Source organism: Zingiber officinale, chromosome 7A (assembly GCF_018446385.1).
Source record: "Zingiber officinale cultivar Zhangliang chromosome 7A, Zo_v1.1, whole genome shotgun sequence".
NCBI classification, from domain to species: Eukaryota; Viridiplantae; Streptophyta; class Magnoliopsida; order Zingiberales; family Zingiberaceae; genus Zingiber; species Zingiber officinale.
This window is the reverse complement of record NC_055998.1, coordinates 26,471,282-26,498,381: the sequence shown is the minus strand read 5'-3', so window position 1 is coordinate 26,498,381 and position 27,100 is coordinate 26,471,282. Positions and strand designations below refer to the sequence as shown.

Here is a 27,100-nt window from a genome sequence, read left to right as displayed (position 1 = left end):
TTCTCACAAGGGCAGCATAACTATGTTGATAGAATAACATAACAATGTGAACAATGCATGGAGAAACACACCAATACAATCGGCACTCGATGGATCACTAATTACACGCAAAAACATATATCAAACAAACGGAGAAGGCTTTAAGAAACTCTACCTGATACAAGTTGGCAAAGCAATGCCATGGCATAGAAATGCAAGCACAACGTATATAATAATCAGGATGAGTAGAATAAGTACAATCCTGCAAGGCACAAATTGTCCAAGTCAGAGAATGTTTTCATTTTAAGTTCAAAAATAAAACTTAGATAAAGTACAAACAGAGAACACACTCTAAAAACGTGTTAAGGTATCTACAAAACAATGTTCAGGAAATGCTTTGAATCACAGAGCTTTGTCAGTTGTGATAGTTAAACAGCAGCTAATTAGGAGATGCTTTGAATTAGAGATGTTTCAAATCCGGTTGACATGATAATCAGCTTTATCTAGATAATTGAGTTAATATGAGTAGATGACTGACATATGCTAAAGGAGGTCAGTAATTAATTCCATCTAAGATTCTACAACACGAAATGATGGGAATAAGAATTTTATTCCAAGTGAATCATGGAAGATTGTATGAGATAGATCCTTCCACCTTATACCAGCTCATCGGATAAGAAACTGATTGGTCACCATGGGATCATCGTGAGCAACAATCAACACGAAATATAACTAGATTTCAGGTGTCCAGTTAGGTTAAATTTTCCTATCATGAGAACCAGAATCACTAAATTTCCACTGGAAGATCAGAAACTTAAAACCATGGTCTCTTTTAATAATACACATAGTGACGAGACTTTTTCTTGCCAGGAAAGATACCATTAAATGATGAACAATTCACCGGCTTCAAAGATGATTGGGGAGATCCTAGTTAAACTCATGTACATAATAAATACAAGGGCCTATACATGACAGAAGGAATTGAAAAGAATGAGGATGATCTCCTGTATTGCACCAAAATATGGATCAAGCGAGGTAGCTACAGAGAAAAGATTTGAGGATCTCCTGTATTAAAGTTGACATACTAGATCAATGCTTAGTATTGCTTTAGTGTATAATTATTTGATGGCATGCCACATAAGAAGGTTCTCTAGAATTCATATGAAAATATCTTTGGCACAAGGACTAGTTGAATCAAGAGACAAACAAAGGACATAGTTGATTCATTACAAAATTTTAATTTAACAACTCCAGTTTTCCACTATTACCAACTACAAAAGTCATGAAGTTCCAAATATGAGATCCAAAAATCTCAGTTAAACCAAAATAAGATTGCAAATAAATGAGCATGGCCTGTTATTCATCATCCAACATGGCCAATGATGGTTTTCTGTGAAGCCAAACATTCTATTTAGCAACTCTATGAAAATTTCAATAGTTCCTTTCAATCATTTATTTGACATCCAAAACAAGACCATCCTTTTGTTTCATCACATCTTTATAAAGTCATGTAGGTCTGGTTTCAATTACATTCATCTATGCTTGAAAAAGACAAACTATTAAACCATAAAAAAAATAACAGTTGACATCACACAGACTTCACTTTGATTGTTTGTTAAGATGCCCACAAGCAAAAGACTCATCAAGATACATTGAGAAGGCATTTGCTTTAATTAATGTGCTCATATACGGATTTTTAAGAAAAAATTGGATTTAAAATATTGAAAGAGAAATAAAAAAAAATCTAAAATCATCCCATTATATACTATAATATTTGATTATGGACATATGTTATCAAATACAAAGCAATGTCTTATTAGAAGATGCAGTTCTTATCCTGTATAAGCTTAAAAACAATTATGGATCACTTCCGATAGGGATTTTCCCCCACTAAATCCTGAAAATAACTAAACCAAATTCACTTCCAACTTTACAGCTAACCAAAATTCTCAATTTGGGAAATTGGTGCCAAAGTTCTAGTTCACTGTCAGCTTGATGTGATTTACTAGATTTATACGTGCACATGGGTAATGTTTTCTTTTCAGATTATAGTATTCAGTAAGCACCAGAAATAGAATCCCTTGAAATTCTTTACTGACCAGATAATTCACATCGCATCTTAGTGTTCAATGTGCAATTTTAGTTCGATAATGTATATCATAAAATAATACAATCGAAGGCATGAAAACAGGAACTAAGAAAAGGTTAGATGTGCATGTTGCATACGTTAGCTTAATATTTTGCCACCACACGGAGTTCCGAAAGCGACGTGCTTGTTTCCTAAAGCGAATTGTATTTCCTTGCATGCTTGCAGTTTTGTCAACCAGCAACTCCAACCGCTCTCCTCTTTCCAGTACTTTGTCAATATTCTCTATCATAACATTGCGCACCTATGGAACATCAAGCCATTCAATTCAGAAACTTTATTAGTCGATCAGATAAGAAGATAAACTGCATAACAGATGGTAACAGTTCATGTTACCAATACAACTAGTGTGGTCAGTATGCATCATAGTGGTTCACAACATAAAGTGGCACTTGAAATTGGGAACAATCTTTTACTGACAAATCTATGGCTAACATATTTACACAATTGCAGAAGCTAAAATCAAACAATAAAGGCAGCAGCGCTTTCTTTATCGCATCTGTCTTGCTATGTAATCTTTGACTAACTAAGATACTAGAAACAAAGTAAACAATGGCTATAATCTGCTAAAAGAGCTGTGTGTAACCAGTGAAGACTAGCAGGAGACAATTGCTAATGATGGCCACTATTTATTGAAAGAGCATTTGGAATAAGTCCAGAAAAACATGAGAGGCAAGAGCTGCCCTTGTTCTTAAAATGTTCTGAAATTACATATAATTGAAAAAAATATCAAGTAAATTACTTTAATGGATAAGAAAATATTCTTTCCCTATCTTATAAGCATGAAGGAAATCAAAAACATCTTTTAAAAATAATACATTTAAAATGAAGTGCATTACCTGACTCATTTCACCCTTGATCCGATTCATCCTATCTGCATTAGGATCATTAGAATAGTAATCAATCTGTTGACTCAAAATCCTAGAGAACTCGTCATTCATTCCATAAGCAGGTGCTGTATGACAAGCACGACCATATGTCTTCACAAATCTTCCATGAATATCCTCGAGAAAAGCAAAAGGAATTCTTCCTACATGGTTCATTCATTGCACCCACATGTTACTCATATTAAAAGTGCCATGGGTCAGATAACAAAGTATTAATCAGAGTAAAGAATAACAATGTTGTGGGATTCCTTAAAAACCATCAATCTTTATAGTTTAAGCATTGGGAAAATACAACAAGAACGAAATTCATGTAAGTTCATGCACCACAAGACTTGGTAATACCTTGACAGAAAAACCGAGTTAATATGCCATGAAAGCTTGATGATTACTAGCAGTTGTAATAATTGAATATAAACATATGACTCTTAAGATTTACATTTCCTAGGAAAGATGGATGTGTACTATAAACTCAATAAGAAAGCAAGTTACAAGGATACAACAGATTGCCCAATTTCATAGTATGCTTTTGGATTCAAGCATTATTTGCCAAACAACTTTCTAGTTATTCAATTGCATCACAAGCAATCAATGAAGGGATTGACATCTAATAATGCTAAAATGTGCTTACGAAACTTAAAATTTATCTTCATCTTGATTACTGGAGCAAGAGATTTTTATGTATTCTCATCAAAAGTTCATGCATGAATTCAAATTTAGGAGAATTTCCTGAAATACACAAAATGCTACTGCCTGCAAAGCATACTGACAAATAAGCTAAATTCAGCATCTTTCTTGTGATGTATGAATTCAAGTTTTAGAATTACGAGTTTTACGACCTCTATTAATGTGGAATTGGGGCTGGCGAATGATGTCAAAACCACTTTTTGTACTACATACGACGGGTAACCTTCTTTTAGGCAGTCTATCTGGCTATAGGGCACGAGTTATAGCCTTAGTCAAGGGAAAAGGAAACGGTTTTCCTTTATATGAGTTTTACTTGGTTCTTTTCTCTCCCAGTTGGCCCGTTTTGGGCGGTGAAAATATGTCTGAACATTTCTTTCTAAGCCACTTCAATCCAATCTGACAAGGATAAAATTTTCCACACGCGCGGTTGGCGATATTGATGGAAAAAAGAAGAGTATTGAACCACGCCAAAGGTTTCGGAACCAATCAACAAGCATCCGCAGCATGGACCGATGGAATAGAAGAATAACCGTATGGGAAAAAAGAGGACTCACTTCCGGCGGTATCATCGGCGACGCAGAGGACGGTGAGGCCGTCGGTGCGCTTGGAGTGGAAGATGTAGCGGTCCTGCGAGTAGGATACGTGGGTATCCTGGGAATCGGGGATCCGCTCCAGGATCTGCCGCGCCACCGCGCTCGCGTTCATCGGCGACGTATTGAACTCCGCCAGCACCACCGATCCTCGCGCCACCAGAGCGTAGAGGATCGCCATCTGACACCCCACGCACTCTCCTCGCCTCTCCGATCTCTCTCTAAACGGCAAGGGTGACCCGAGAAACGAGCGCAAGGATTAAAAACAACCAGGCGAGAGAGAAGGACGATAAAAATAACAGCGGAGCGGATGAAATCATCACCGCGACCTGTTCTGCTGAGTTGGCAAGACGAATCTTTATTTTTTAAACCTGGTCCATAAAAATATAAAATGAATCTTTATTTTTATTTATTTTTTAAACCTGGTCCATAAATTAAAGATTTCCAATATGCTTAATCTCAAATGTTATTTATAATCCCTCTTTAAATTATATAAAAGGAATAAATAGATCAATTTATAACCGGCCCTCAAATAACTATAGATTTTTTATTAATAGATAATATAAAACATGAATAAATTTATTTAATTTCTCTTTTTTATAAAACATTTAAGCAAAAATCTAAAAGGACGTCCAACTTTAACCCTTATACATTTGTTTTATAAAAATCATCAAATAAATATCCCATCGACCTATTCAAAATACTCTTAAATTATCTAACAAATCTAAATATTGTATTAAAATCTCCATTGACCATGTATTTTTTTTAAAAAAATATTGAGGTGAAAACATAAATAATATTATATTTTCAAATTACAAAATAAAAATGAGGGACCTATAAAATTACTAAAATTAATATTATCTGAATATAATTTACAATATAACAGCTTATAAGTAGCTATTATACCATCTATTAGTTATAATCCTCTAACAGCTAACAAATAATTATTATAGCACGTGGTAGTCACCTTATAGCTGTTACCATGAATAATAACTATTTATGAACTGTTATAAAAGTATTATTATCTTATATATTAATTTTAATCGATTGAGAATAAGGACATAATAAAATAAATATTTAGATATTAATAAAAGACGATTATATTTATTTCTTAAAATTTATCATGTAAAAATAAATAAATAGTGAAGTTTGCTATCCTGGATAAAGTGGCATCTATTAAAGTGTGAAATCCTAAAAAAATAAAAGTTTAAATGTTCAAATCAATAAAGTGAATTTTATATGATCCATTAGATAAAAATTAACGCTAATACGATCCTAAATGCTATAAAATGGAGTAGATAAGTTACGATTTAGATCCTAAACTCTTAGAATCCGATTAAAAATAAAGAATTTAAATCGGTAAGATAATTTAATATATTTTAAGTAGTTGATGATTTATATATATATATAAAAATAATAAATTTTGTTGATAATTTAATCAATTAAAAATCTTTATCTTTCAAAATTATATATATATATATATATATATATATATATATATATATATATATATATAAAATATGTAATTAATATATAAATATGATATTATTAAAATATCTTTATATATGTATTCTAATTGATTAAATTCTGATCATTTAATATTATCCGATAAAAAAATAAAATCCCGTGTGAGGTATATCCTTCCAAAATAATTGGCCTGTTTTGCTGCAATAGTGGAAATTTGAAGTCATTAACTCTGCAACCATAGAAGTCAACGAGACAGCTACTGGGTGTCCATAGAAGATAGAGACCCTATCTTCAATCTTCTCGATTTCCACAATCTTCGTTGGTTTCTCCAACCCAATCGCTCTCCCTCTTCCTCGCAATTCTTATTCGTATAAAGTTCCCTTTTTTTTCCATCAGCAAAAGTCGCCTGATTAATTTGGTTCGGAAACAGATCGGAGGACAGAAAGATGTCGGGAGGCGCCGAAGAATTCTTCATCGGATCGATCGATCAGGGCACCACCAGCACTCGCTTCATCATCTACGATCGCCACGCCAAGCCCGTCGCCTCTCACCAAGTCGAGTTCACCCAATTCTACCCCGAAGCCGGGTATGCGATTCCTAATCTTCGTGTGATTTTTTTTCTATGTTTGTTTCAATCGTGGAGGTGAGAGGATGAAATTGCAGATGGGTGGAGCACGATCCCATGGAGATCCTGCAGAGCGTGAGGGAGTGCATGGGGAAGGCGCTCTATAAGGCCACGGCAGCCGGTCACAACGTCGACGCCGGCCTCCGCGCCATCGGCCTCACCAACCAGCGGGAGACCACGGTGGTGTGGAGCCGATCCACCGGCCTCCCGCTTTACAACGCCATCGTGTGGATGGACGCCCGCACCAGTGGGATCTGCCATCGCCTCGTAAGTCAGCTCTCCGGCGGCCGCGATCATTTCGTTCCTTCTTGCGGCCTCCCCATCAGTACCTACTTCAGCGCCCTCAAGCTCCTCTGGCTCATCGAGAACGTGGACGCCGTCGAGGTCGCCGTTCGATCCGGCGACGCCATGTTCGGCACGATCGACACTTGGATGATCTGGAATCTCACCGGCGGCTGCGGTGGCGTCGACCTCCATGAGAAGCCCATGCTCGGTCTCCATGTCACCGATTGCTCCAACGCCTCACGGACCATGCTGATGAACCTACAAACTCGAGAATGGGACGCCACCATCCTTGAAACCCTAGGCATCCCTCTCAACATCCTCCCCAAAATCATCAGCAACTCGGAGACCATCGGCGTGATCGCGAACGGGTGGCCACTCGCCGGGATCCCAATCGCCGGCTGCCTTGGTGACCAGCACGCCGCGATGCTGGGACAGCGCTGCCGGAAAGGCCAGGCCAAAAGCACTTACGGCACCGGCGCCTTCATCCTGCTAAACACGGGTGAGGAAATAGTCAAATCCTCGCACGGCCTCCTTACCACTGTCGCCTACAAGCTTGGCCCCGAGGCCCCGACCAACTACGCTCTGGAGGGCTCGATTGCCATCGCCGGTGCGGCGGTACAGTGGCTGAGGGATGGTCTGGGAATCATCCAGACAGCGGCGGAGATCGAGGAGATGGCGAAGCTGGTGGAGACTTCGGGAGGCATCTACTTCGTGCCGGCGTTCAACGGGCTGTTCGCGCCGTGGTGGCGCGACGACGCGCGCGGGGTGTGCGTCGGGATCACCAGGTTCACCAACAAAGGCCACATAGCGCGGGCGGTACTCGAAAGCATGTGCTTTCAGGTGAACGACGTTCTTTCTTCGATGCATAAAGATGCAGGGGACGGCGGCGAGGTGAAGACTGAGGGTGAATTCTTGCTTCGCGTCGACGGCGGCGCCACTGTCAACAATCTGCTGATGCAAATTCAGGTCCAATACTTCGTCTCATCTTCAAGTTTTTGCCATCTTATCGTTCTGCTGTTCTATTTGTGTGAAAAAAAAAATCTATTTTTCTCAATGAATAGTTAATAGTTAATCACTTGTTCTCGAAGAGAATCTTTGTCCGAAATTTGCTGATTTTAACATTTATTTGAGATTTGATATCTGCCTATTAAACCCCCCCAAAAAAATTGCTCTTGTTTTTCTTATTCTGTGTGTTGTTTATAATGATTTAGTTACTACAATGCATTGCTAGATTCTATATGTAACTCACTATGGTATCTTCTCATTTTACTTGATAGTTGATAGTGATGGTTCCATTTGAAATTAAATCTATGCTTGACTTTTTACATCTTTTGTGGAACGATGAATGCTATGCCAATGTGTCATTTTCATGGTAGCTCATAAAGACAAGAACAATGTTACTTTGAACTCCATACCTCATCTCTTTCAAGTCATAATATCTATACAAAATTTGAAATTTGACAGTTATTTTCAGCATCAATTTTCATCTTTAAACACTTTCTATAAACCTTACAAATTTTGGAGGAGAATAAGTGGGACACTATTGGTACAAGTGCTGTTCCTTGATTTGACGAACTAAACAAACTTTTCCTACTTATTTTGCAACATTCACTTTATCAATATGCTCTTACTTGTGTAGGCTGATTTATTGGGTAGCCCGGTCGTCCGACCTGCAGATATCGAAACTACAGCGCTTGGAGCAGCATATGCTGCTGGACTAGCCATTGGTGTGTGGACCGAAGAACAGATATTCACCTCTGGACATGAAGAAAAGACCACTATCTTTCGTCCCAAACTAGCTGAAGAGGAGAGAAAGAAGAGGACTGAATCTTGGCACAAGGCCGTGTCTAGAACTTTTGATTTAGCTGACCTGTGAAACACTGCTCACGAGATAGTGCTCCTGTAAAATGATTACAAAATCTAAACTATGAACTTTGTCAGAATTGTGTCCATTTAGTCTTTGTTTCTTCATTAGACTTTCGATCTGGAATACAAACGAATTGATTTGCTGATCCAATCTTTTAAATTAATCTGTTTACTATCTGCAATTTTCTGTTATATAATGCCAGATTTCTTTGAGTGGTCTGTGATTTCAGTTTTCTTATTGATGAGAAAAGTTTCGGTGGTGATTATCTCTTCTTGATGGATTGAACTGAAGTATGAATACTTGGAATTCAACTAATAGCTGTGCTCATCATATAAACAGAGATTAAGAGATTCCCATACCAGAGATTCATCTGCCACAGCTAAGCCACCCACCCAAAACCGACTGACCTCGCTGTAATCCCTCACCGGTCACCTCCTACATCTCTAAGTTCAACTTGATGCTAATGTTTTTAATTTGAAGATTTATATATCTAAATAATGTTCTGTTTGAAGAAAAATTATGTCCATGTTTCATTTTGGGTCTGTCCAGTGAGTGATACGTTTTAACTCCCAGTCCATTTTTCAGTTAAACACATTGCAGTTGGATGTCAGCATCAAGGTTTGGGCTAAGCTACCGATATCTGCAACAATGCAATCTTGTTGGCGGTCCATATTCATGGTAGTACCACAGCCACCCTGCTTCATGCTCCATGCATGTCTGCTGGTGCCTCCAAGAGCATGTCACTAAGCCGCCCTGATCTGCCCAGACTCCTGACAATAACACCAATTCAAGCACACAATGCCACATTTAATTGCTGCAGGACACAATCCATCATGCCAATTAATACTCAATGCAAAGGCTCATACACTCGAGACAAATCTCTCCCCATCTCTGTCCCTCTCGAGTCCCACACCCACTGCGGCTCCTGCCTTGGCCTCACTCTACTTCATCTAATCCACATCATGAACAACGGGACCTGATCCAAGAAAACTGCAGCATTTCCAGCAATGCTGTCCAGTATCTCTAGCTCTCTGCTACTGTACTGATAGCTACTACTAAACTCCTAAGATGTTGCGGGTATCAGTTTGCTACTTCATGCTACTTCAGTTGTGGATCGGAGGCATTTTCTTTGCAGGAGAGTAATCCATTCCTGCTATGTCAAGGGTGTCGGGGTAGTTCTGCCTCGGCTCCGTTTCCGGTGGCGGCGCAGCCGAGCTGTGAACATGCACTTGCTCTTGCTTGCTGTCGACTGAGACTCCATTCTTCCTCTCCTTACTCACGTCATGGCTCCTCAAACTATCCTCCTGGCAACAGCATCCAATATATATAACAGTATCAGTGAGCTGAAATTAAAAAACAGAAGAATACCACAAACAGATGCTATAGCATCAACATTTGTATACTGACATGGATATGGTAGTGTTTGGAATTCAGCGAGTCTTCTTCTTCCAGCAGTAACCTGATTCCTGAACGAGAGGATAAAATTAATCTAAACTGTAATCGAGTTGTTCATTTTGGACCTGATTCAAAGAAAGATATCTAGAGCTGTACGTACCTCTGGACCTGTTTGCTGAGAGTAGGAGGAGAAAAAGAAGCAGCATGACTGAAGGCTTCATGGAGGAGATGTTTGACGAGGAGCTGGCTATAAAGTTGAGAGTACATGAAACTTTCTGGCAGAGGTACTATATATAAGCCAAAGCCATGGGAGCTGATCATTTTTAAAGTCCAAAAGACAAAATCTTTCATAACAGATAAATTAAAATGACTGAAAATTAACTTTTTTATCATTGGGTTGGAATAACTGTCAGTGATTTAGGAATGGTGTTCCCCCAAAATTTGGACCTTGCCGATCACATATATTTGTTTAATAGACAAAGTGGCCAATAGCAAGTCAGAGAGGGAGGTAGGAATTAAACATGATATGGATAGCAACTGAAGATGTAAAGGTTAATCATTTGTATTCAACTTAATTAGCTGCTCATAAAATGCACAGTTTATAATTACTGGTTAATTAAGTAGGTAATTGGGAGGCAGTGCACGTTGCCTGCCTGTGGTTTGGGAGGCACGAAGACATCACGGTGGCGACGCGCTGTTGGGGGGTTTGAAAGCGGCAGATCTCTGCACAATGTATCAGTGTTTTCAATATCAGATTAGAACAATCAACTCGATCGGTCAGTCGATCGAAGAGAATGAAGATCGGACCAACTGAAGATAAAAATGAATGCATATCAAACTTCGAACCAATACAGGTGAATCATGATTAAAGGACATTTCATATTAAAATCATAGTTAGTGAGAAATTAGCCAACAAATACTCAAATCTTGTCTTTTTTGCTCTCCGAGACAATTCTCTTGCTCTCCGAGACTGAAAGTCTGAAAGGACTGCAACGAATTGACTTGCCTGTACGAGTTGGCCGACATGGCATGCTTTTAAGGATGAAAAAATGGGTTCTCACCCACTGGCATCTAGTCTACTAGGGGAGTCAAAGATACTCCTTTTGAGATCCTTTCATCTTCCATACTTCCGGCCAACCATGGCAATGCCATTGTGCCATGCAAGGCACACCACAAGTTACAAAAAGTTTTCAGGTGTTCTCGAGCTTCTAACTCTGTACGTGCATGGACATGGCCATGCTTAAAATATGATCTCCAATGCAGTACTACGTTACAGTACTGATTGGCAATGAGTTTGACTAATAAAATTTAACAATACAACGCTGCTAGCAAATTTTGCTTTTATTTTATTGCTAATGTCAGTCTATTCTGTTCTACTGTGCCCAAAAGGACATATATCCTTTGGGACAAAGCACCCTTCCTAGTTCCCTCCTATAATAGCATATATAATGTATCTATATTATAACATCCATCATCATTTCATCAAAAAAATATGAGATCTACTGTCACATATTCACTATAACAATATATCTCTTTTATCCACATTTTTTTTAATATTAATACTCATTATTCATGGGTCTCATAGTTCACTTAATCATTTTAAAATTATATTATATTAAATAAATATATTTTAAAATATTTAAATTATTATTATTATTTTTAATAATAATCTTACTTTTAAAAAATAATTTTACTAATTTTCACCAAAAAAAATATTAATTTTTTTTAATATATTTATTAAATAAAATAGGTGTTTATGAGAAAACGAAATTACAAAGTTAGGAAAATGAAATTACAACTAAGCAACTAATAACATCAGTTCTTCACCCGGATCATAAGCTCACTCATCAATTTCAACATCGACTTCGTCTTCGCTTATCGAGTTGGAACTTGAGCTAGAGCTGTCTGTAGAATGAGACATTTTTGGAGGAAACATATTATAGTCGAATGAAAATCTTGTAGCACAATGTGTTTATATATATTATTTTTCTCATGCAACGGCTAGTTTGCAACAACAAGTTACAACGGCTAGTTTGCAACGGTAAGTTGCAACGGCTAGTTTACAACAGCTAATTTGTAACGGCTAGTTTACAACAGCTAGTTTGTAACGACTAATTTATAATAATTGAAAATCACATTAATTGAAATAAGAAATACAATAATTAAAAATTACAATCACTCGAAAAATACAATAATACTAGAAAATGAACGTTAAGTAAACAATTTAGATATTCCATCTCGACCTAATATCCTGGCATAGACATTCATATATGATAAGCTGCTCCTTTGATATGCGATGTGTCTTTGTTCAATATTTCGTATTCCTTCAACTTCAAGCGATGATTCTTAGCTTCAGATTTGGACAAGGCAGCTTTTGCCTTAATCTCCTCTATTTTGAGTTGTTTGTGTTTCAGATCGACTTCGGACTTCTTTAAGCTTGTGTACTCAGTGAACTTTGCGAAAATATTGTTGTAGTTTAGTGTCAGATCCTCCATGGTCGATTTTACTTTGTCTTTTTCCTTTCTTTTTGCTACTTTCTGTCCCATTGGACGAGTATCTTCATCATCCAGGCCTATACTCACATGCATCTTGGTTGGAGGAGATGTTGCTTGCTCCTGACTCTGAGGTCCTCATCTTCTTTTGTGGCCACAAAGTGATCAACGGACTGTGAAGTAAACATTAGACGGTCTTTGACAATTCTCCACACATGCTCGAGATTGAATGCAACGCCATTATTTTCGGATCGATATTTTTTGTATGCAAACCTTAATATATCTTTGTCACTGTGATCACTTCGATATGAACTGTAAACACTATTGTAATTTGTGTTGAATCGATATACCTTTTTTTGGATTGTATTGTGCCAATGTAGCTGTATAACATTTGCACTTCTAGTGTTTGAACCTGGAGAGCGATTCTCATTGTAGTAGCTTGCAACATGTCTCCAAAAAGCATCTGCCTTTTGATCATTGTCGATTATCGGATCATCACTGACAGTGACAAAACTTTTCGCTAAGACCTCGTCTTCAACCTTTGTCCAACTTGAACGCTTTCTTGTACCCTTAGCATTTGAAATCATTTTTTCTAAATTGACCACCTCAATTGGGGATTCACGGTCGAAAAGTTGAGTCTCTCGGACAAAAGTCGGAGTTCCAAGTTCATTCGACATCAAAGGAGTGAAAGACATACCAGTTGTGTGCGGGGTAACATATCCATGAGCAACCGATGATGTGAAATATGAATGACTCATGTTTTGCTAATATTCGGCTGGAAGCGGTTGATATGGACCTCGAGGGGCATAACTCGGATTCATAGAATTTTCAAAACCTTGAAAATTTTGAAGATTTTATGGAGAAAATGATATATTTGGAAATGAATGTGAGTATTGATAATTTGATGGAATTTATGGATTTGGGGAATATTCTTACAGTTGTTTGTAGAATTTAAGAAATTTGTAAAAAATTATCCTATTATTTTCATCTATTTCAGATAGAAAATAAGATGATAGGAACTTAAAAAAAAATAGATGAAATGAATATTTAGAAGTAGAATTGAAGAGTGGAGCGAGTTGGAATGAAGATATGTATGTACATTGATGCGGATTTATAGATGAAATTTCGAACTAGCCGTTAAAACTAATTGTTAAAATTAGCCGTTAAAAAATAATCATTTTATTTAATTATTAATTTTAAAATTTTAATTTTTTAATAAACAAATTTTTTTAAAAAAACACGTGGGGTGGATAGCTGGCCCACTCCACAATGCTTATTAACACGCTGTGGTGCTATTAACGGTTGGAATAACGAGCATTGCAGATGCTCTCAGAAACCAAATTGAATGGGACACACAATTAATCTCACAAATACAAACAGTGCCGTGTCGATCAAGAACACACAGCTAGGACAATTTGCTTTTAAGATGCATGTCTAAGGAGGCTCTCCCATCCCTGAGTTCCTTCCTTTTCCGTGTGCCCATTCCTTTGCTCACACTTATTCACATGGTCTGATGGAGCCACTCGAGCCGAATTGCAATGGTCCCCCTAATTGTCCGCGCAGTATTCGGGGAAATGCTGGCTTTGCTTCGGACCGACTTGATGACATGAATGGGGGACGATATCGATCGCCAAGTTAAGTGGGCATGTGGTGCTTGCAAAGTGCGTAGAATGAATTGAAAAGTCAAATTCATTGAGAGAAAAACAAGAAGGAACATTGCATTAAAAATGGGAGTTAAAAGGTTACTAAACTTCATTATGAGTGAGTCCCTTGGAGGGCGACTGTTCAACTTGAATTTCATTTGAACGCCAAAATTGTTAAATTTTCATCTGAGGAATCATATCACAGTTCTATTTTAATTCGCGCTATCATTTTATGGGCAAGTATCATGGTTTTGCTGCTGTGATTACTAACAATAAATAGGTGTCACGGTGTGGTTTGATTAAATGTCAGTGTTTTTTAAGCGTCATTATACGCTTTCGACGAGTGCTTAAATATATTAAATTTGTATCTTAAACCTATTTAAATATATTAACCTGTCATCTTCTGCTAATTGGTGATAGAAATAGAACAGTAGGCGTGTAGCATATGTTCGCAACCGTGACACCTGACATCTGTTAAGACAGAGAATTAATGTAGGAAAAGATAGAATTCATCGTCCCGGTTCTACACGGGAGATCCTATAGTCCCATTTGAGGAGATAAATTGTGAAACTATAATTAATCAAGATAATTTTCTAGACCTCTTATCTATTATAGTAATATTTGTCCGGTAATAGCTAACTCAGCTATGCCTAGGACACAGATCCGGTTCAGTACATAGGCCATTGGCCCCAATATTACTAGATCCATTGATTAAATAATTAGGTAGACATTAAAAAAATTAAATTGGATCATTAATATTAATTAATGATAGAATAGACATTAATAAATATCATGCACATCTTATTCCTATTTATACCTTACATATCTTTATTTCCTCATCAATACAATTAACTAAGATTTTATTTTATTTAATCTTATTTCCTCATAATTGCACTTAGTCAAGATTTTATTCTATTTAATTATATATCTTATCAAATTAATAAACTCTTTCCTTCTCAATATAAAAATCCTAATTATTCTCTCACCAATGCTTCATACATATTTCTTTTCTGATCATTGGCCTTCGTCCCGGTTTATGCTCTCTCAAGAAATGCTCTTCTCCTCCCTCGTCAATAATATTCTTTCTCAATCTTTCTGTTTTTCCTCAATAATAACATGAATAAGAGATTTTTTTTTTATACAAACAACTTAAAGTAAAATGCTTCATCAGAAAAAAAAAAAATCAAAATTAAATTAATAAAATTTTATTTACGTTCAACAATATCTCAAAAAGATTAAATAATTTAACAATGTTAAAAAAAAATTATTTAAATATTAGTAAGAAAATTAAATTTTATATAAAAATAATATTTTATTTTTTAAAAACTAAATTAAATTTTTTTAAACCGGTCATTCTTAATCCCAAATTGAAAAAAACTTTAGCAAAAAATTTAAAAATATATTAAAGAAATTTTATTACTATTATTATTATTATTATTATTATTTATTATTATTATTATTATTACCTAGGGCCTCGGTCGAGACGGCCCTGCTAGGACATGTTAACACATAATGATGACTCCTGTTTAAGTAAAATTTTAACACCATGATTGATAGAAAAAATTGAATAATAAATTAAAATGCTTGTAGACTAATGTGAGATACGGTTGGATAACCATTTAGAGATATTGGAAAATTTTAATTGAATTGAAACCATATAAATTAATTTTAATTTATTTGTCGAGATGACTTGAGCAGATAATTTCATGCTATCAACCTTAAAAGTTAGGCTAAACCAGTAGGTTATCTAGAAGATGGTTATTTCGTATCACCGAGTCTGAGTCCCAATCGAGTCTGGGTGGCAAGTCAAGTCATCCAAATGCTCCGAGTGCCGAGTTGAGACACAAGTCGTCCGAGTGGATGCCAAGTGCAACCAAATTGGGATGAAGGCCAATGACTCGAGAAAGGAAGCCATCGAGTGGTTCCTTCATTCAGGAAGCAAAGAAGCTGAATGATTCCTTCAATCAGGAAGAAGTATTCGAGTCGGGAAGACCTCGCCAAGTTGGAATGCACGTTGCTTGAGAAAGTCACAGAGTGAAGACACCAAGTGCTTCAGTCGAGAAGCAAAGACTCCGCATGCAACCCTCAGTTGGGAAGCAGAGTCGTCGAGTTGGGAGTCAATTGCTAAGGCCTGCGCTCAATGCACTTGCCTTGAAACATATCCGCCTTGTAAATACTCCGGGTTAATTTTGATGTGATCAATCAAGTTAAATTAAGGCCTGTAGTTTTGATGTCTTGTGTCTGAATGTGTAAAAACTTAGGATTTAGGAACATAAGAAGTCGAGCAGAAGACACGGCGAGCGAAAATGATGACATGAGAAATGAGTCAACGGGCTCGGTGCATCTGAGGGACGAAAAACTGCGAAAGAATATACTGGTGGACGAGAATGACACCCTAGAACATTCATGGGATGAGAAGCTAGGAGGAAGCCTACTTGAGGAGAATATTAGAGTTGGGTTCAGGTGAGCTCAATACCAAATGGTAAGAGAATCATCCAAAGAAGCCTGAGAAAGAGTTAACCGATTGGAGGTTAACTAGATGCCCTAAAAGGGCTTGGAAGCGCCCTAAAGGAACTTGGAGGTGCCCTGAAGAAGCTTGGAGATGCTCTCGCGTCTCTTGATTGGAACCGCTCTCATGGAGCTTGGAGGTGCCATCATGGAGCTTGCTGACACCCTTGCACCTCTCTTGGAGGTACTCTGGAGCTTCCATAAATGTGTCTCCAATAAATAGTAGTCGTGTGGCAATTTCTGACCCGACACAAGAATACGACTCGAACCAAACATGAAAAAAAATAGGTTAGGGTAAAGTCTTATTGGATTTGGGTCGGGTTTGGGTCGACCTAATTGACATAATTAATAAATAGGTCGGGTCCGAGTTAACCTGAATAACCCGATTACAATCTACAAACCCGTTTAAAAATATTTTCGGGTCAAGTTCGGGTCAGATTCTGGTTAAGTTTAGGTTAAAATAAGCATATTTTTATAAAATGGAGTTTTCAGGTCGGGTTTAGATTGAGTTTGGGTTAAGATGAACATATTTTTATAAATGAGTCATTTTGGGTCAAGTTGGATTTAGATTGTGAGTCATTTCAGGTCAGGTTTGAGTCAAATATAGATAAATGGGTTGGGTTTGGGTCGAATAATTTGACCTGAAATATTAATCAGGTCAGATTCGGGTTTTGATGTTCCAACCCGTCAACCTGCCAACTCGAACCTGTCAACCCGAACCTGACCTAAATTGCCACCCTTAACCTTCATAAAGTAGATTTTTAGTAAGCTTTTCATTATTTTGGATTAACAACCACGTAGGTTGTAACTAAGTAACTCTTTGATTTTTCTTACCTTTTTTAGTTATTTCTTTTATGTTAGTTATTTGTTATAGCTAATATTGTGTCCCTACTTAGTTCAATTAGTAAGAGATTTTTTTAACTTATTTTCAGGGCTATGCACCCCCCCCCCCCCTAGCCAGCCTAACGCAGACCTACAATTAGTATTAGCGCCCAACTGCTTTAGAAGAATTAACCGCTATCTCAAGCAACAAGACTATGGCCGAATTGAGCATCTACCCATTAGTACTCGAGGGGGAGTTCATGTTTTGGAAACGTCGTATGGAAGTATTCTTTAAAATAGATTCTAATATTTTATTAATAATGAAATATGATTTTGAAGCACCAAAGAACAAGAATATAGAAGAACTCAAAAAACACCTCTAGACCAAAAAGCAATGCGACGAGTTTATGGCAAACGGTAAGGCCAAGTTTCACCTTATAAGCGTACTATTGGTTGAAGAACTAGATAGAATCGTTACGTACAAATCTGCCAAAGCTCTTTGGGATAAGCTTCTGGAACTCCATGAAGAACTAAAAGAAGAAAAATGTGATTCTGTGATGGATATCAATTCATCTTCAGAAGAGTTCGAGATTGAGGAGATTGCTAGAACATCGCTAATAGCTGAATATCTATCTGAAGACGATGAAAGTATTTTGGAAGAGAGCATCAATGAAGGAAGAGTGTCTATCTACGGGTCTGATACGGTAAATGAGATAGATAATCTACTTTCAGAACAAATGTATGATGTTATCAAGATGCTAAGTAGATCTTTATGTAAACCAGGACCAAGTACATTGAATTGAAAAAGATCAATATTGAGTTGGGAAATGAAATAAAAAAAATTACATGTTTAAAAATAGAATTTGATGATATGAAAAAGAAAAAAATCAAATAGAATTATTAGAAAAAGACCGCATGTTCAAACTCATATGCACCACAAAACAATTTTAGGAATTATAAAAGACTTAATTGGTATTTATAAAATCATACATGCCAAATTACAAAAGTAGCTAGAAAATATATTTCTATAAATTATTTGATAAATTCAGTAAATAGAAATTTATTTTAGGTTTCTAAATCATGCTTAGTATGATTACAATTAATTTTTATGCATGTTTTAAATTGAATTTCCTTTAATTTTAAACATTATTTAAAATTAATTATTTTGCAGGCTTCCTTTTCATGTTTTGTGTTAAAAAAAATTTCCTTAAAAAATAAAAATGTTATCTACTAACAGAATTTTTTTAAAAAAATTTTCTGACGTTATATTTTTTTTAATTTTTCTTTCAAAAAAAATGAATTTTGATATTTAAAAATGTTTTGAATTTTTTTTAAAAAAAATTTAATTTTTTTTTGGTGATAGTGAGTTAGGTTTTCTATTAGAATAAAAATTTTCAAGATTTTTGGTAATTATCTGATTGTTTATGAAATTTTTATTAAAAAAGTAATTTAAAATTTAAATTTTTTTCGGAGGTAAATTTTGAAAAACCTAATTTTTTTGGCTAAGGAACAGTATATTTTGAACGGTGAGAAAAATCATTAAGATTTTTTGAATTAAAAATTTATTTTTAAACATTTGAATTTAAAATTAATTATTTCTGTTGAAAAATTTATTATGGTTAAAATAATAATATTTAATTCCTGATTTTTGATAAAATGACATATTCCTGATTTTTTTTTTCATATGTTCCCTATTTTATTTTTGATGTGATGAGGTTAAAATGTTTTTGAGTTGATGCAAGAAAGATACATCCAATTCCGAAGGATGAAAATCGGATCGTTTGTATTTAACATGTGCATGTTATGGTGCACCTACACATGAGAGAAAACTTATCTTCATATATTTGTTCACATCATCAATGTATACATAACAATTTAAACCAATAAACTTGTCATGAGATTTCCAATATGAGACTAAAGTTTTATTTATATTGAAATATCCTTCTTTTTTTTCATCTCTTTTCCATTCATATTTCTAACATATACATCATTTAACCGTCATATGTAGGGTTATAAGCGAACCCAACCAAGCTAAGTATTCTATCTTATTTGATACGATAACTGAGTCAAGCCAGGCTAAATCTAAAATAAATTGAGTCATTTAAATGATTATTCAAGCTTGACTTTATTTTTTTTTATGAGCTTGAGTTGGTTCAAGTTTACCTTGAGTTTGATTTATTTAGATATTATCAAGCTCTATAAGAGTTTTATGAATGAACATAATTCAATAATATGATTTATAGACATAGTTCATGAATATTAACAAGTTGAATATATATATATATATGTTCAAACTTAATCGTTGAGTTTAACGAGTTATTTAAATTTATCATTTAATTGATCTTATATATATATATTAAATGAATAAAAATAAATCTTTACCATTTAAAACATCAAATTTATTTATAAATATTTGATTCATTTACAATAACCCTAGTAGAGAAGTTAATGACTTAATCATTCTAACTTAAACCAGTAGCCCTGATCTCTCTGATAACAGACGCAATGAATCAGAAGCTGAACATACGAATGTGGTTCATAAATATTGTATAAAGAGAAATTTGACATTTAGAAATAACTTGTATACGTGTACAAATCATTATGGGATCTGATCAGCAAACCCATATCGAAAACAATAGACGATTATTGATGAGTTCCATGATTTCCAGACTACAAATTCCAGTGTTTTTTTTCCTTCTTTCTTTTCTGATCTGGTTTGTAGTTTGTATAGTTTACTGATGGAGATCAACTCCAATCCTTAATATCTATATATGACTATTCTATTCTAGCAATCCAAATATTCTCACTTCTCATCTCAAACGCTGAAGTTTATCATCGTCGTCATTTACATTTCATCAGACCAATCGCTGAGCTCGCTGTCGCAGAACAGGGCTTCCACCGCACTGTCGATGAGGGAGTCGACAAAGCTGTTGCATCCCAGCGTGATCATCTGCCGGATTCTGGTACGTGCGCTGGAGATCCAGGCGAAGGTGGCGGCGCAGACGATGACCGCCACGCACACCCCGCCGGCCTCCGCTATCTGTTGCAAGTCCAGCTTCTTGAAGATGGAGTTGCCCGTCACCAACTCCACGGACACCGCCGCCGCCAACGCAACCTACCAAAGCCAATATCTGATTCCCTCTTCTTCTTCCATGAAAAAATTGCAAACTTTGACCTTTTTGAAAAAGAAATAGATCGAATAGGGAACAGACCATGGCGAGGCGACCAGAGGCGATCTCGAACTGCTGGCTCTTGCGAGAGCTCTCGATGTAGTCAGCGAGGGAGGCGAAGAAGGGCGATGCGTCTTTCTCAGACTTCCTCATCACTCCGGCGTCGTTCCCCCCGTACGACCGCAGGGTGCACAGCCTGGGCTGGAGCACGATCTTGCCTCCCCCTGCCGGAGGTTCCGGCAATCGGACACCCCTCGTTGGAAGCGCCTGATCCCTATTCGAAGGCCGGTGCTGCTTCTTCCCCAATTCGCACACGATTGCTCCAGCGATTGCGGTGGCGGCGGCCATCGGAGGCGACGGAAATGAACGGGAGGAGGAGTAATTGGATCAGTAGTGAAGTCGCGGGCGACGATGCGGCCATTCGCGGTGAGGTAACCTTCAATCATGGATAAGGTACTTATTGCTTTCGTGGTGGAGAGTGGTGGAGTTGGAGAGTCCGGTTACCAGAATGCATATTCCTTCGTGTCGTCGTGTAGAGCCCACGTCGACGTCGCCGGAGGCATTCGAAGAAAAGGTCGGAGTTTGAAGCCGTCGTGGTTCTTCTTCCACACGCAACTGTCGCTGTCGCATAACAACCCATGCTTATCGTCAGATCCAAAACGGACGGTGCAAATTTACAGACAATTTTTCTTCTGGAATATTGTTTTATATGATGTACAATGTTCTTTTTTATGATTCTTATCGATATGCATTTTTTAAGTTTCAAGTAATAATCAATTTTAAATAGGTTATATATATATATATATACACACACTGCAAATTAAGAAAGAAGATACAAACAAAACAAAAGTTCTGGTTCTTCAAGAATTGCAAATTCTCCAACAGTCAAAACTTTGATCATTTTTGTTTTCTACTCGAAACAAACAAAATTTCTCCACCCAACTTTGAATGTTCATGCACTGATAAAAGAGCAATTATTTTTTCTTCAGAAATTATAACTGTAGTTCAAAGTTTCCTTCTGCTCTGACAAATCTATGATCATGGATTTATCACCGAGTCAAAATCTTGTTGAAATAAAAGTATTTGCAGAATAATTAAAATCTGGTTAAAAGTTTTCTCATCCGCTTCTTCTTCGTCCACTGCAAGTTTCTCCTTATCATGTATAATACTAACTTTGTTTTTTTGGTCAGTGATGTTACTTTCGCCATGAATAGGGATGACAATTTTCCCCGTGAATTTGGGGTTCCACGGGAAAAACCCGAAATGAGAATGGGGATCCCCGATTTTTCGGGGATGGGGCGTGTTTGGGACGGGTATGGGAATACTATCCCCATCCCCGAATCCGCCCCGAATATTATTATTATTAATATTAATTGATCCGGCGGTAAGAATGGGGGACCCATTTCCTGAAGGGTCTCAGCTTGAGGACCGATGAAGGGCTGACTAAGCGGTTAATGGCCACGTCGAGTAGCTGAGTAGGTCCGAGCGGAGCTAGAGATAACCCATCCAGGGGCTTGGGTTTTCGACGCTAAGGCAGGAGGATCGAAGGGCCGAGCAGGAGTCCGCTCGGCTGGAACCGAAGGGCCGAGCGAGTCGCCCGTTCGGCCAAGATAAGGGCGAGGGTACAAAGGTGGCCGAGCGGCCTATGCGCTCGGCTCGGGATATGGGATATCAGCAGAAGCATGTCTGATGATTAGGCCGTACACAAGATCGCACGATGGAGGATCTTGCCGTCACATCATGGAAAGGTTGATACAGTAGCAGTATGGCCTCATGGACGTCCTTCTGACAGACCCATACCTGGGCATGGTCAAAAGCAGGTGGTTGCTTTGATTGGCGCGCTCAGGCTTCTTTGAGAGGTCTATATAAGGTCTCCATTTCTTCACCGGAGGTACACGAGTCTTCTACTTAAAAGCCACTTCTTTGCTATTTCCTCGCCTGACTTGAGCGTCGGAGGGCCGTCGCCGGGACACCCCTCCCGGCTCGGTTTTGCTGCAGGTTCGCCGGAGCACTTGAGGATCCAGTAGAGAGCGCCACGTCCCCAGCGTTCGTTGACCCCCGGTTCGGACAGGATCATTAATAAATAATAATATGATTTTTTAAAAAAATATTAATAATAGTGTTAATATTAATATTAAAATTTTGAAAATATTATTAATAATAATATTATTGATATTGATATTAATATTAATATTATCATTAATAATTATTTTTAAATAATAATAATAATAATATAAATTAAATTTAGAAATAGGGCGGGGATGGGGAATCTCCGAACCCATGGGTTCGGATTCGGGGAATCCCCGAACCCGAAAAAATGAGAACGGGACGGGGATGAGAATGGCAAACCCGCCCCTGCCCCGCCCCGTTGCCATCCCTAGCCATGAATAGCAGATACTCAAATGAGATGAGAAGAGTGCAGCATCGGAAAGAATGCTAGAAGGGATGAATAGTGATCCTCGAAAATTCTATTTTAAAATAGAGATACAGTGGAAAAATAAAAAGCAATGCTAACGCGATCAAGTTTTTATTTGGTTGGGAGTCTTCGGCGACTCCTACTCCAAGGCCTGCACTTGTCGAATGTTTTCGTTGAGCAATCCACTAATAATTCGAAATTAGTTATAAGTTCCAAGTACAAGAGCTATATAAAAGAATTACCGACAATAAAAAAACTAATTAAAGCAGAAGACCGGTTGATCCCGTCCGGAAGCTGAGTCAGACGGACCGTCGGGTGAGGTGGTGAGAATGTTGACTGAGTCGCGGTGTCCCGGAGGGGGGTGTGCTGAGATGACTTCTGTGTTGACCAAGTCTTCAGAAGTCCTCTCGTCAACGCTACACTACAGCCAGCGACCGGGTTAACCCGGCCCCCGGTACCCCGATACTCGAGACAGATCCAACACTACAAGAAAATTAGTCTATCATGACACACATAAATGTCCTTATTACATATGTATGGTGACATTAACGTTTTGGTGACATCTATCAAAAACGTCCTATAAAGTGATGTCGTCTTAGACCCTCCTCAATATCCTGACGTTTTATAATGTTATTATACAATATCAATGCTAACATGAAAAGTGTCCTAATTTAAATATATAACGACACTCTAAAATGTCAAGAAAAATCTTTTTTATGGACATTTATATATGTCGTGTTATCATCATAATAGTGATAAAGCTAAATGTCACCCAAACTCATTTATTATGATATTTATATTTTTTATAAGGACAATAAAAAATGTCAGTAAAGATAATTTATAAAATTATTTTAAATGTCACCTTAACTAATCTATTATGACATTACCAAATTTCGTTATAATAATTTATAAATATATTTAAAATAATCATTAATATTTATATAGAATATATAACATGAATTCAATATTTGCACATCATCGCAATTCATCCACCATTTAGAATAGAAAAAAAATTATAAAATATTATTTAAAGTGCAAATAGATAATCTAAATTCATCCAATAAATATTTGAGTCAAAGTTACAAATGCAAACTAACGACAAGTTCTTTACATTCAAAACTAACAACACACTACACTCAAAATATTAAGTTTTAGAATAGAATTTTATAAAATAAAAACTAACTAGGTAGACCATCTTCAACCGTCGTATAGCTTCACAAAAATCCAAGTACCTATCACCTACAAATACAATGAATAAATCTATACAACATAGTTGAAGAGTATAAAATAGCTTGCTAATCTTTCTGCTACAATATTACTTGAAGGACTTCCATTGGCATGAGTAAAGCAAGCTTGGAATAATTCAACTCGTGATGGAGAGTGTCCCTTTTTTTTTCTTGCAAATATTCAAGTTCATCCCAATCTAAATGACATGTTTTCCACCTTCAGTTACTTCAATAAAACTAATCAACACAATCTAGTAAAGCTAATCAACAGAAGCATGTTTTTCAAAAAGCATCAAACTTGCACAAAAATATTATATTATCTTAACTAATCAACATAATCTAATAAAGCTAATCAACATAAGCATGTTTTCCAAAGAGCATCAAACTTGAACAGAAATATTATATTATCTTAACGTAACTGTTGAGAGCAGCAGAAGCATTAATCTTGAAGTTAGATGGGAGCAGCAGCAGCAAAAAAAAAAAAGCAAAAATTATATATGAGTTTCAGCAGCAGCAGTAAATGCACGGCAGACATTCCGTAGCTGAGATGCTTTGCTACCATTCAGAGACATTGTATATGAGTTTCAAAGTCTGAAGTGCATGAAGACTCAAACTAGAAGTCAAACTAGACATTATATATTCCGTAACTGAATATTTTGCTTGAAGTTTCATTTGACATTTACTTCATTACTAGAAGTCTAGTCAAATGTGTACTTTTTGACTTCAAACTAGCTTGCTACTAAGGTTGAGCACTCATAATATACAGACAAAAGCACAGATATAGTAAATTATTCTCTAAAGCATTTTAAGTTTGGGGATACTAAAACTCGTATTAAATCAAATGCTTCAGCAGATCCAGCATTGCCCACTTCCATGATTCTCCCAATACTGTTCACAAAATGCTCTTTCTTCCTCTACTGTCTGTATTTAAGAAAAATCAACAAAGTATAAAGATGAGACAATGACTCTAAACTAACCTAGGAAATAATTTAATGATAAACACTAGCATTTCTAAAGTCACAAATACTATGTATTGAGTAAATGGTAAAACATAGTAATACATATATAACCCTGTCTATTTCACCAAAATGTGCGCTAATAGCACTGTTTAGATCCCCATCATGTTCCTGAATGCCATTTGAAATAGAAGTTAGTAGTAGAAAGTTCAATTACTGATTGAGGAAAGATCATTTCATCTAAGCAATTGGAATAAGGAAGACAAAAGTTCAAAGCCTCAGTAAGCATCATGCCCTCAGGAACTCACAATCATACAAAAGATACAATACAATAAGTAAATCAGTATGCATAAATACACTTGCATTACAATACTATAGAACACAATTTATCATACATATCAACAAAGCTATGTCAAAGACCAGGTTTAAACTAGCATTCTATTGCGTAAACACATTTTAGAAGTAAATGTAATAGAAGTTATCAGCACCTTCGATTTGAATCAAAACATGATAATGATAGATGTTTGACTTTTTAATCTTACATGCTCATTATTTCTTGTATTTTCTATAGAATAAATACAACTACAATCAGGTTCCTCAAATTGATTGAACCTTTATAACTGTATGAAATTGGCAAAATAAACAGGGTATAACTATTACTAAGAACTACGACCGAAATGCTCTTTAATCTAAATTTAAACAAGCACACAAACTAAGCTACATGACTACTTTACCACATGGTACTACCCCAATAATAGATAGTATTACCAACAAGCATGAAAATCATTTCACAAAGAGGCTTGAAAATTGCACAACAGACAGATACAATAAGTGTAAAGACGTGAATTAGCTGAATAAAGTTTGAATAATTTCAAAAAATTTGAAGTTGATCAGAGGGATGTTCTGGAAAATTCTAATCAAGATTCTTCAATTGTTGGTAATTTGGATACATAGCAAAAAAAATCTACAAAAATGTAACACTAAGCAAAACAAAAAAAATGTAACACTAAGCAAAACAAAACAAAAAAAAAATCTGCAAAAACCTAGAAACAAGATAGGATTAGCACATACACAAACCTAAGAAGATGAAGGGTGGATTCGGCGCGTTCCTGGAAAATGCAGCAGAGGTTTGTGTGAGCGGCGACTTGCGGCGTGAGAAAGAAATTAATGCGGCTGCCTGCAAAAAATAGAAATCTTGTGCGTCGTGACCGAGAGGTGTGGCGTAAGGAAAAGACGAAATCTAAGGACAAAGAGGTCGTGTGCGAAAAGCAAAACCTGGCCGTGTGCGATTGTCGATTTGCGGCGTGCGAACGAAAGGAAAAGAGGAGATCGATTGAAGGAGACTTGCGGCGTGCGACGTCGGGAAAAGAGGAGATTTTGATCGAAGGAGAATGAGCTCGATTGCTGGCGAAAGGAAACCTAGCGGCGTGAGAAAAATATCACGCGGCGTGAGAAAAATAATCGGCACAGGGAAAGGGAAAAGAAAGGGTCTAATATAATTGTGTTTATTAAGTTATGTAAATTATTAAACTAATTGTTTTTATATTGACATTTATCAAAACTGTCATAATAAAGGGTTTAATATGTTATTATTATTATTATTATTTTGGTTTTTGATAAATGTCACTATAAAGTATTTATAATGATATTTTTTTATAAGTGTCATTAAGAAAATGTCATAGTAGACCTTTTTTCTTGTAGTGCAACGAATATATAAGTACAAGACTAAGTCATAAAATAATGAAATATGCATAGAATATGAACGGAGAACGTACCTTGGACCAGGGGGGCGCCCTCGGATGGGACGCGGCTCGAGTTGTGGCGACCCGGAAGAGTAGATGACTCCGATCAGGCTGGAGAGCTGGATTTGACGACGAGGAGTTGCCCGCGGCACGGGCTCGGAAGACGAGGTGCAGGTCGAGATAAAACACTGACACACAGG

General features: G+C 36.7%; 5 protein-coding genes and 1 long non-coding RNA gene across 8 annotated transcripts; 1 reads left to right on the top strand and 5 right to left on the bottom strand.

Annotated features, from left to right (window-relative positions):
- On the bottom strand, positions 1-4,591 carry LOC122000016 (vesicle-associated membrane protein 711-like). Its single transcript, XM_042554597.1, has 4 exons — positions 4,251-4,591; positions 2,965-3,155; positions 2,206-2,369; positions 1-241 (listed from the first exon to the last, which is right to left on the bottom strand). Exons 1-4 carry the CDS (start codon positions 4,465-4,467, stop codon positions 151-153), a joined length of 663 nt encoding a protein of 220 aa, XP_042410531.1. The 5' UTR covers positions 4,468-4,591; the 3' UTR covers positions 1-150.
- A 1,354-nt stretch (positions 4,592-5,945) lies between these two features.
- On the top strand, positions 5,946-8,680 carry LOC122001213 (glycerol kinase-like). Of its 2 annotated transcripts, XM_042555844.1 has the most exons (4): positions 5,946-6,071; positions 6,184-6,339; positions 6,417-7,629; positions 8,303-8,680. In XM_042555844.1, the coding sequence occupies exons 2-4, from the start codon at positions 6,200-6,202 to the stop codon at positions 8,537-8,539; spliced, it is 1,590 nt and encodes a 529-aa protein (XP_042411778.1). In that variant the 5' UTR covers positions 5,946-6,071; positions 6,184-6,199; the 3' UTR covers positions 8,540-8,680. The 2 variants fall into 2 exon arrangements, with proteins under 2 accessions (XP_042411778.1, XP_042411777.1); XM_042555843.1 differs by having other exon boundaries at positions 6,063-6,339.
- Positions 8,681-9,341: 661 nt separating this feature from the next.
- On the bottom strand, positions 9,342-10,189 carry LOC122001214. Its single transcript, XM_042555845.1, has 3 exons — positions 10,086-10,189; positions 9,938-9,996; positions 9,342-9,834 (listed from the first exon to the last, which is right to left on the bottom strand). Exons 1-3 carry the CDS (start codon positions 10,144-10,146, stop codon positions 9,634-9,636), a joined length of 321 nt encoding a protein of 106 aa, XP_042411779.1. The 5' UTR covers positions 10,147-10,189; the 3' UTR covers positions 9,342-9,633.
- A 341-nt stretch (positions 10,190-10,530) lies between these two features.
- Positions 10,531-13,175, bottom strand: LOC121999292 (glutathione S-transferase T3-like). The gene is made up of 2 exons (XM_042553992.1): positions 12,691-13,175; positions 10,531-10,648 (listed from the first exon to the last, which is right to left on the bottom strand). Exons 1-2 carry the CDS (start codon positions 13,173-13,175, stop codon positions 10,531-10,533), a joined length of 603 nt encoding a protein of 200 aa, XP_042409926.1.
- Positions 13,176-19,928: 6,753 nt separating this feature from the next.
- On the bottom strand, positions 19,929-21,113 carry LOC122000015 (stress enhanced protein 2, chloroplastic-like). Its single transcript, XM_042554596.1, has 2 exons — positions 20,603-21,113; positions 19,929-20,505 (listed from the first exon to the last, which is right to left on the bottom strand). The coding sequence occupies exons 1-2, from the start codon at positions 20,906-20,908 to the stop codon at positions 20,236-20,238; spliced, it is 576 nt and encodes a 191-aa protein (XP_042410530.1). The 5' UTR covers positions 20,909-21,113; the 3' UTR covers positions 19,929-20,235.
- A 2,889-nt stretch (positions 21,114-24,002) lies between these two features.
- LOC122001212 lies at positions 24,003-26,639 on the bottom strand. 2 transcript variants are annotated; one of them, XR_006117297.1, is made up of 3 exons: positions 26,434-26,639; positions 24,296-26,335; positions 24,003-24,215 (listed from the first exon to the last, which is right to left on the bottom strand). It is a non-coding gene; the product is annotated as an uncharacterized LOC122001212 (long non-coding RNA). The 2 variants fall into 2 exon arrangements; XR_006117298.1 differs by having other exon boundaries at positions 24,003-25,123; positions 26,236-26,335.
- Between the last annotated feature and the right edge of the window lie 461 nt (positions 26,640-27,100).

Coding starts and splice junctions, on each gene's coding strand:
- LOC122000016 (XM_042554597.1), bottom strand. CDS start 4,467: ATGGCGATCCTCTACGCTCTGGTGGCGCGAGGATCGGTGGTGCTGGCG. Junction 3,156..4,250: donor CGCCGATGATACCGCCGGAA/GTGAGTCCTCTT, acceptor TGAACCATGTAG/GAAGAATTCCTTTTGCTTTT. Junction 242..2,205: donor TGGCAAAATATTAAGCTAAC/GTATGCAACATG, acceptor TGTGCCTTGCAG/GATTGTACTTATTCTACTCA.
- LOC122001213 (XM_042555844.1), top strand. CDS start 6,200: ATGTCGGGAGGCGCCGAAGAATTCTTCATCGGATCGATCGATCAGGGC. Junction 6,340..6,416: donor CAATTCTACCCCGAAGCCGG/GTATGCGATTCC, acceptor ATGAAATTGCAG/ATGGGTGGAGCACGATCCCA. Junction 7,630..8,302: donor ATCTGCTGATGCAAATTCAG/GTCCAATACTTC, acceptor TTACTTGTGTAG/GCTGATTTATTGGGTAGCCC.
- LOC122001214 (XM_042555845.1), bottom strand. CDS start 10,146: ATGAAGCCTTCAGTCATGCTGCTTCTTTTTCTCCTCCTACTCTCAGCA. Junction 9,997..10,085: donor CTCAGCAAACAGGTCCAGAG/GTACGTACAGCT, acceptor CCTCTCGTTCAG/GAATCAGGTTACTGCTGGAA. Junction 9,835..9,937: donor CCAAACACTACCATATCCAT/GTCAGTATACAA, acceptor TGCTGTTGCCAG/GAGGATAGTTTGAGGAGCCA.
- LOC121999292 (XM_042553992.1), bottom strand. CDS start 13,175: ATGAGTCATTCATATTTCACATCATCGGTTGCTCATGGATATGTTACC. Junction 10,649..12,690: donor AGTGACAAAGATATATTAAG/GTTTGCATACAA, acceptor TACATTGTGCAG/AGATCTGCCGCTTTCAAACC.
- LOC122000015 (XM_042554596.1), bottom strand. CDS start 20,908: ATGGCCGCCGCCACCGCAATCGCTGGAGCAATCGTGTGCGAATTGGGG. Junction 20,506..20,602: donor CCTCTGGTCGCCTCGCCATG/GTCTGTTCCCTA, acceptor TGGCTTTGGTAG/GTTGCGTTGGCGGCGGCGGT.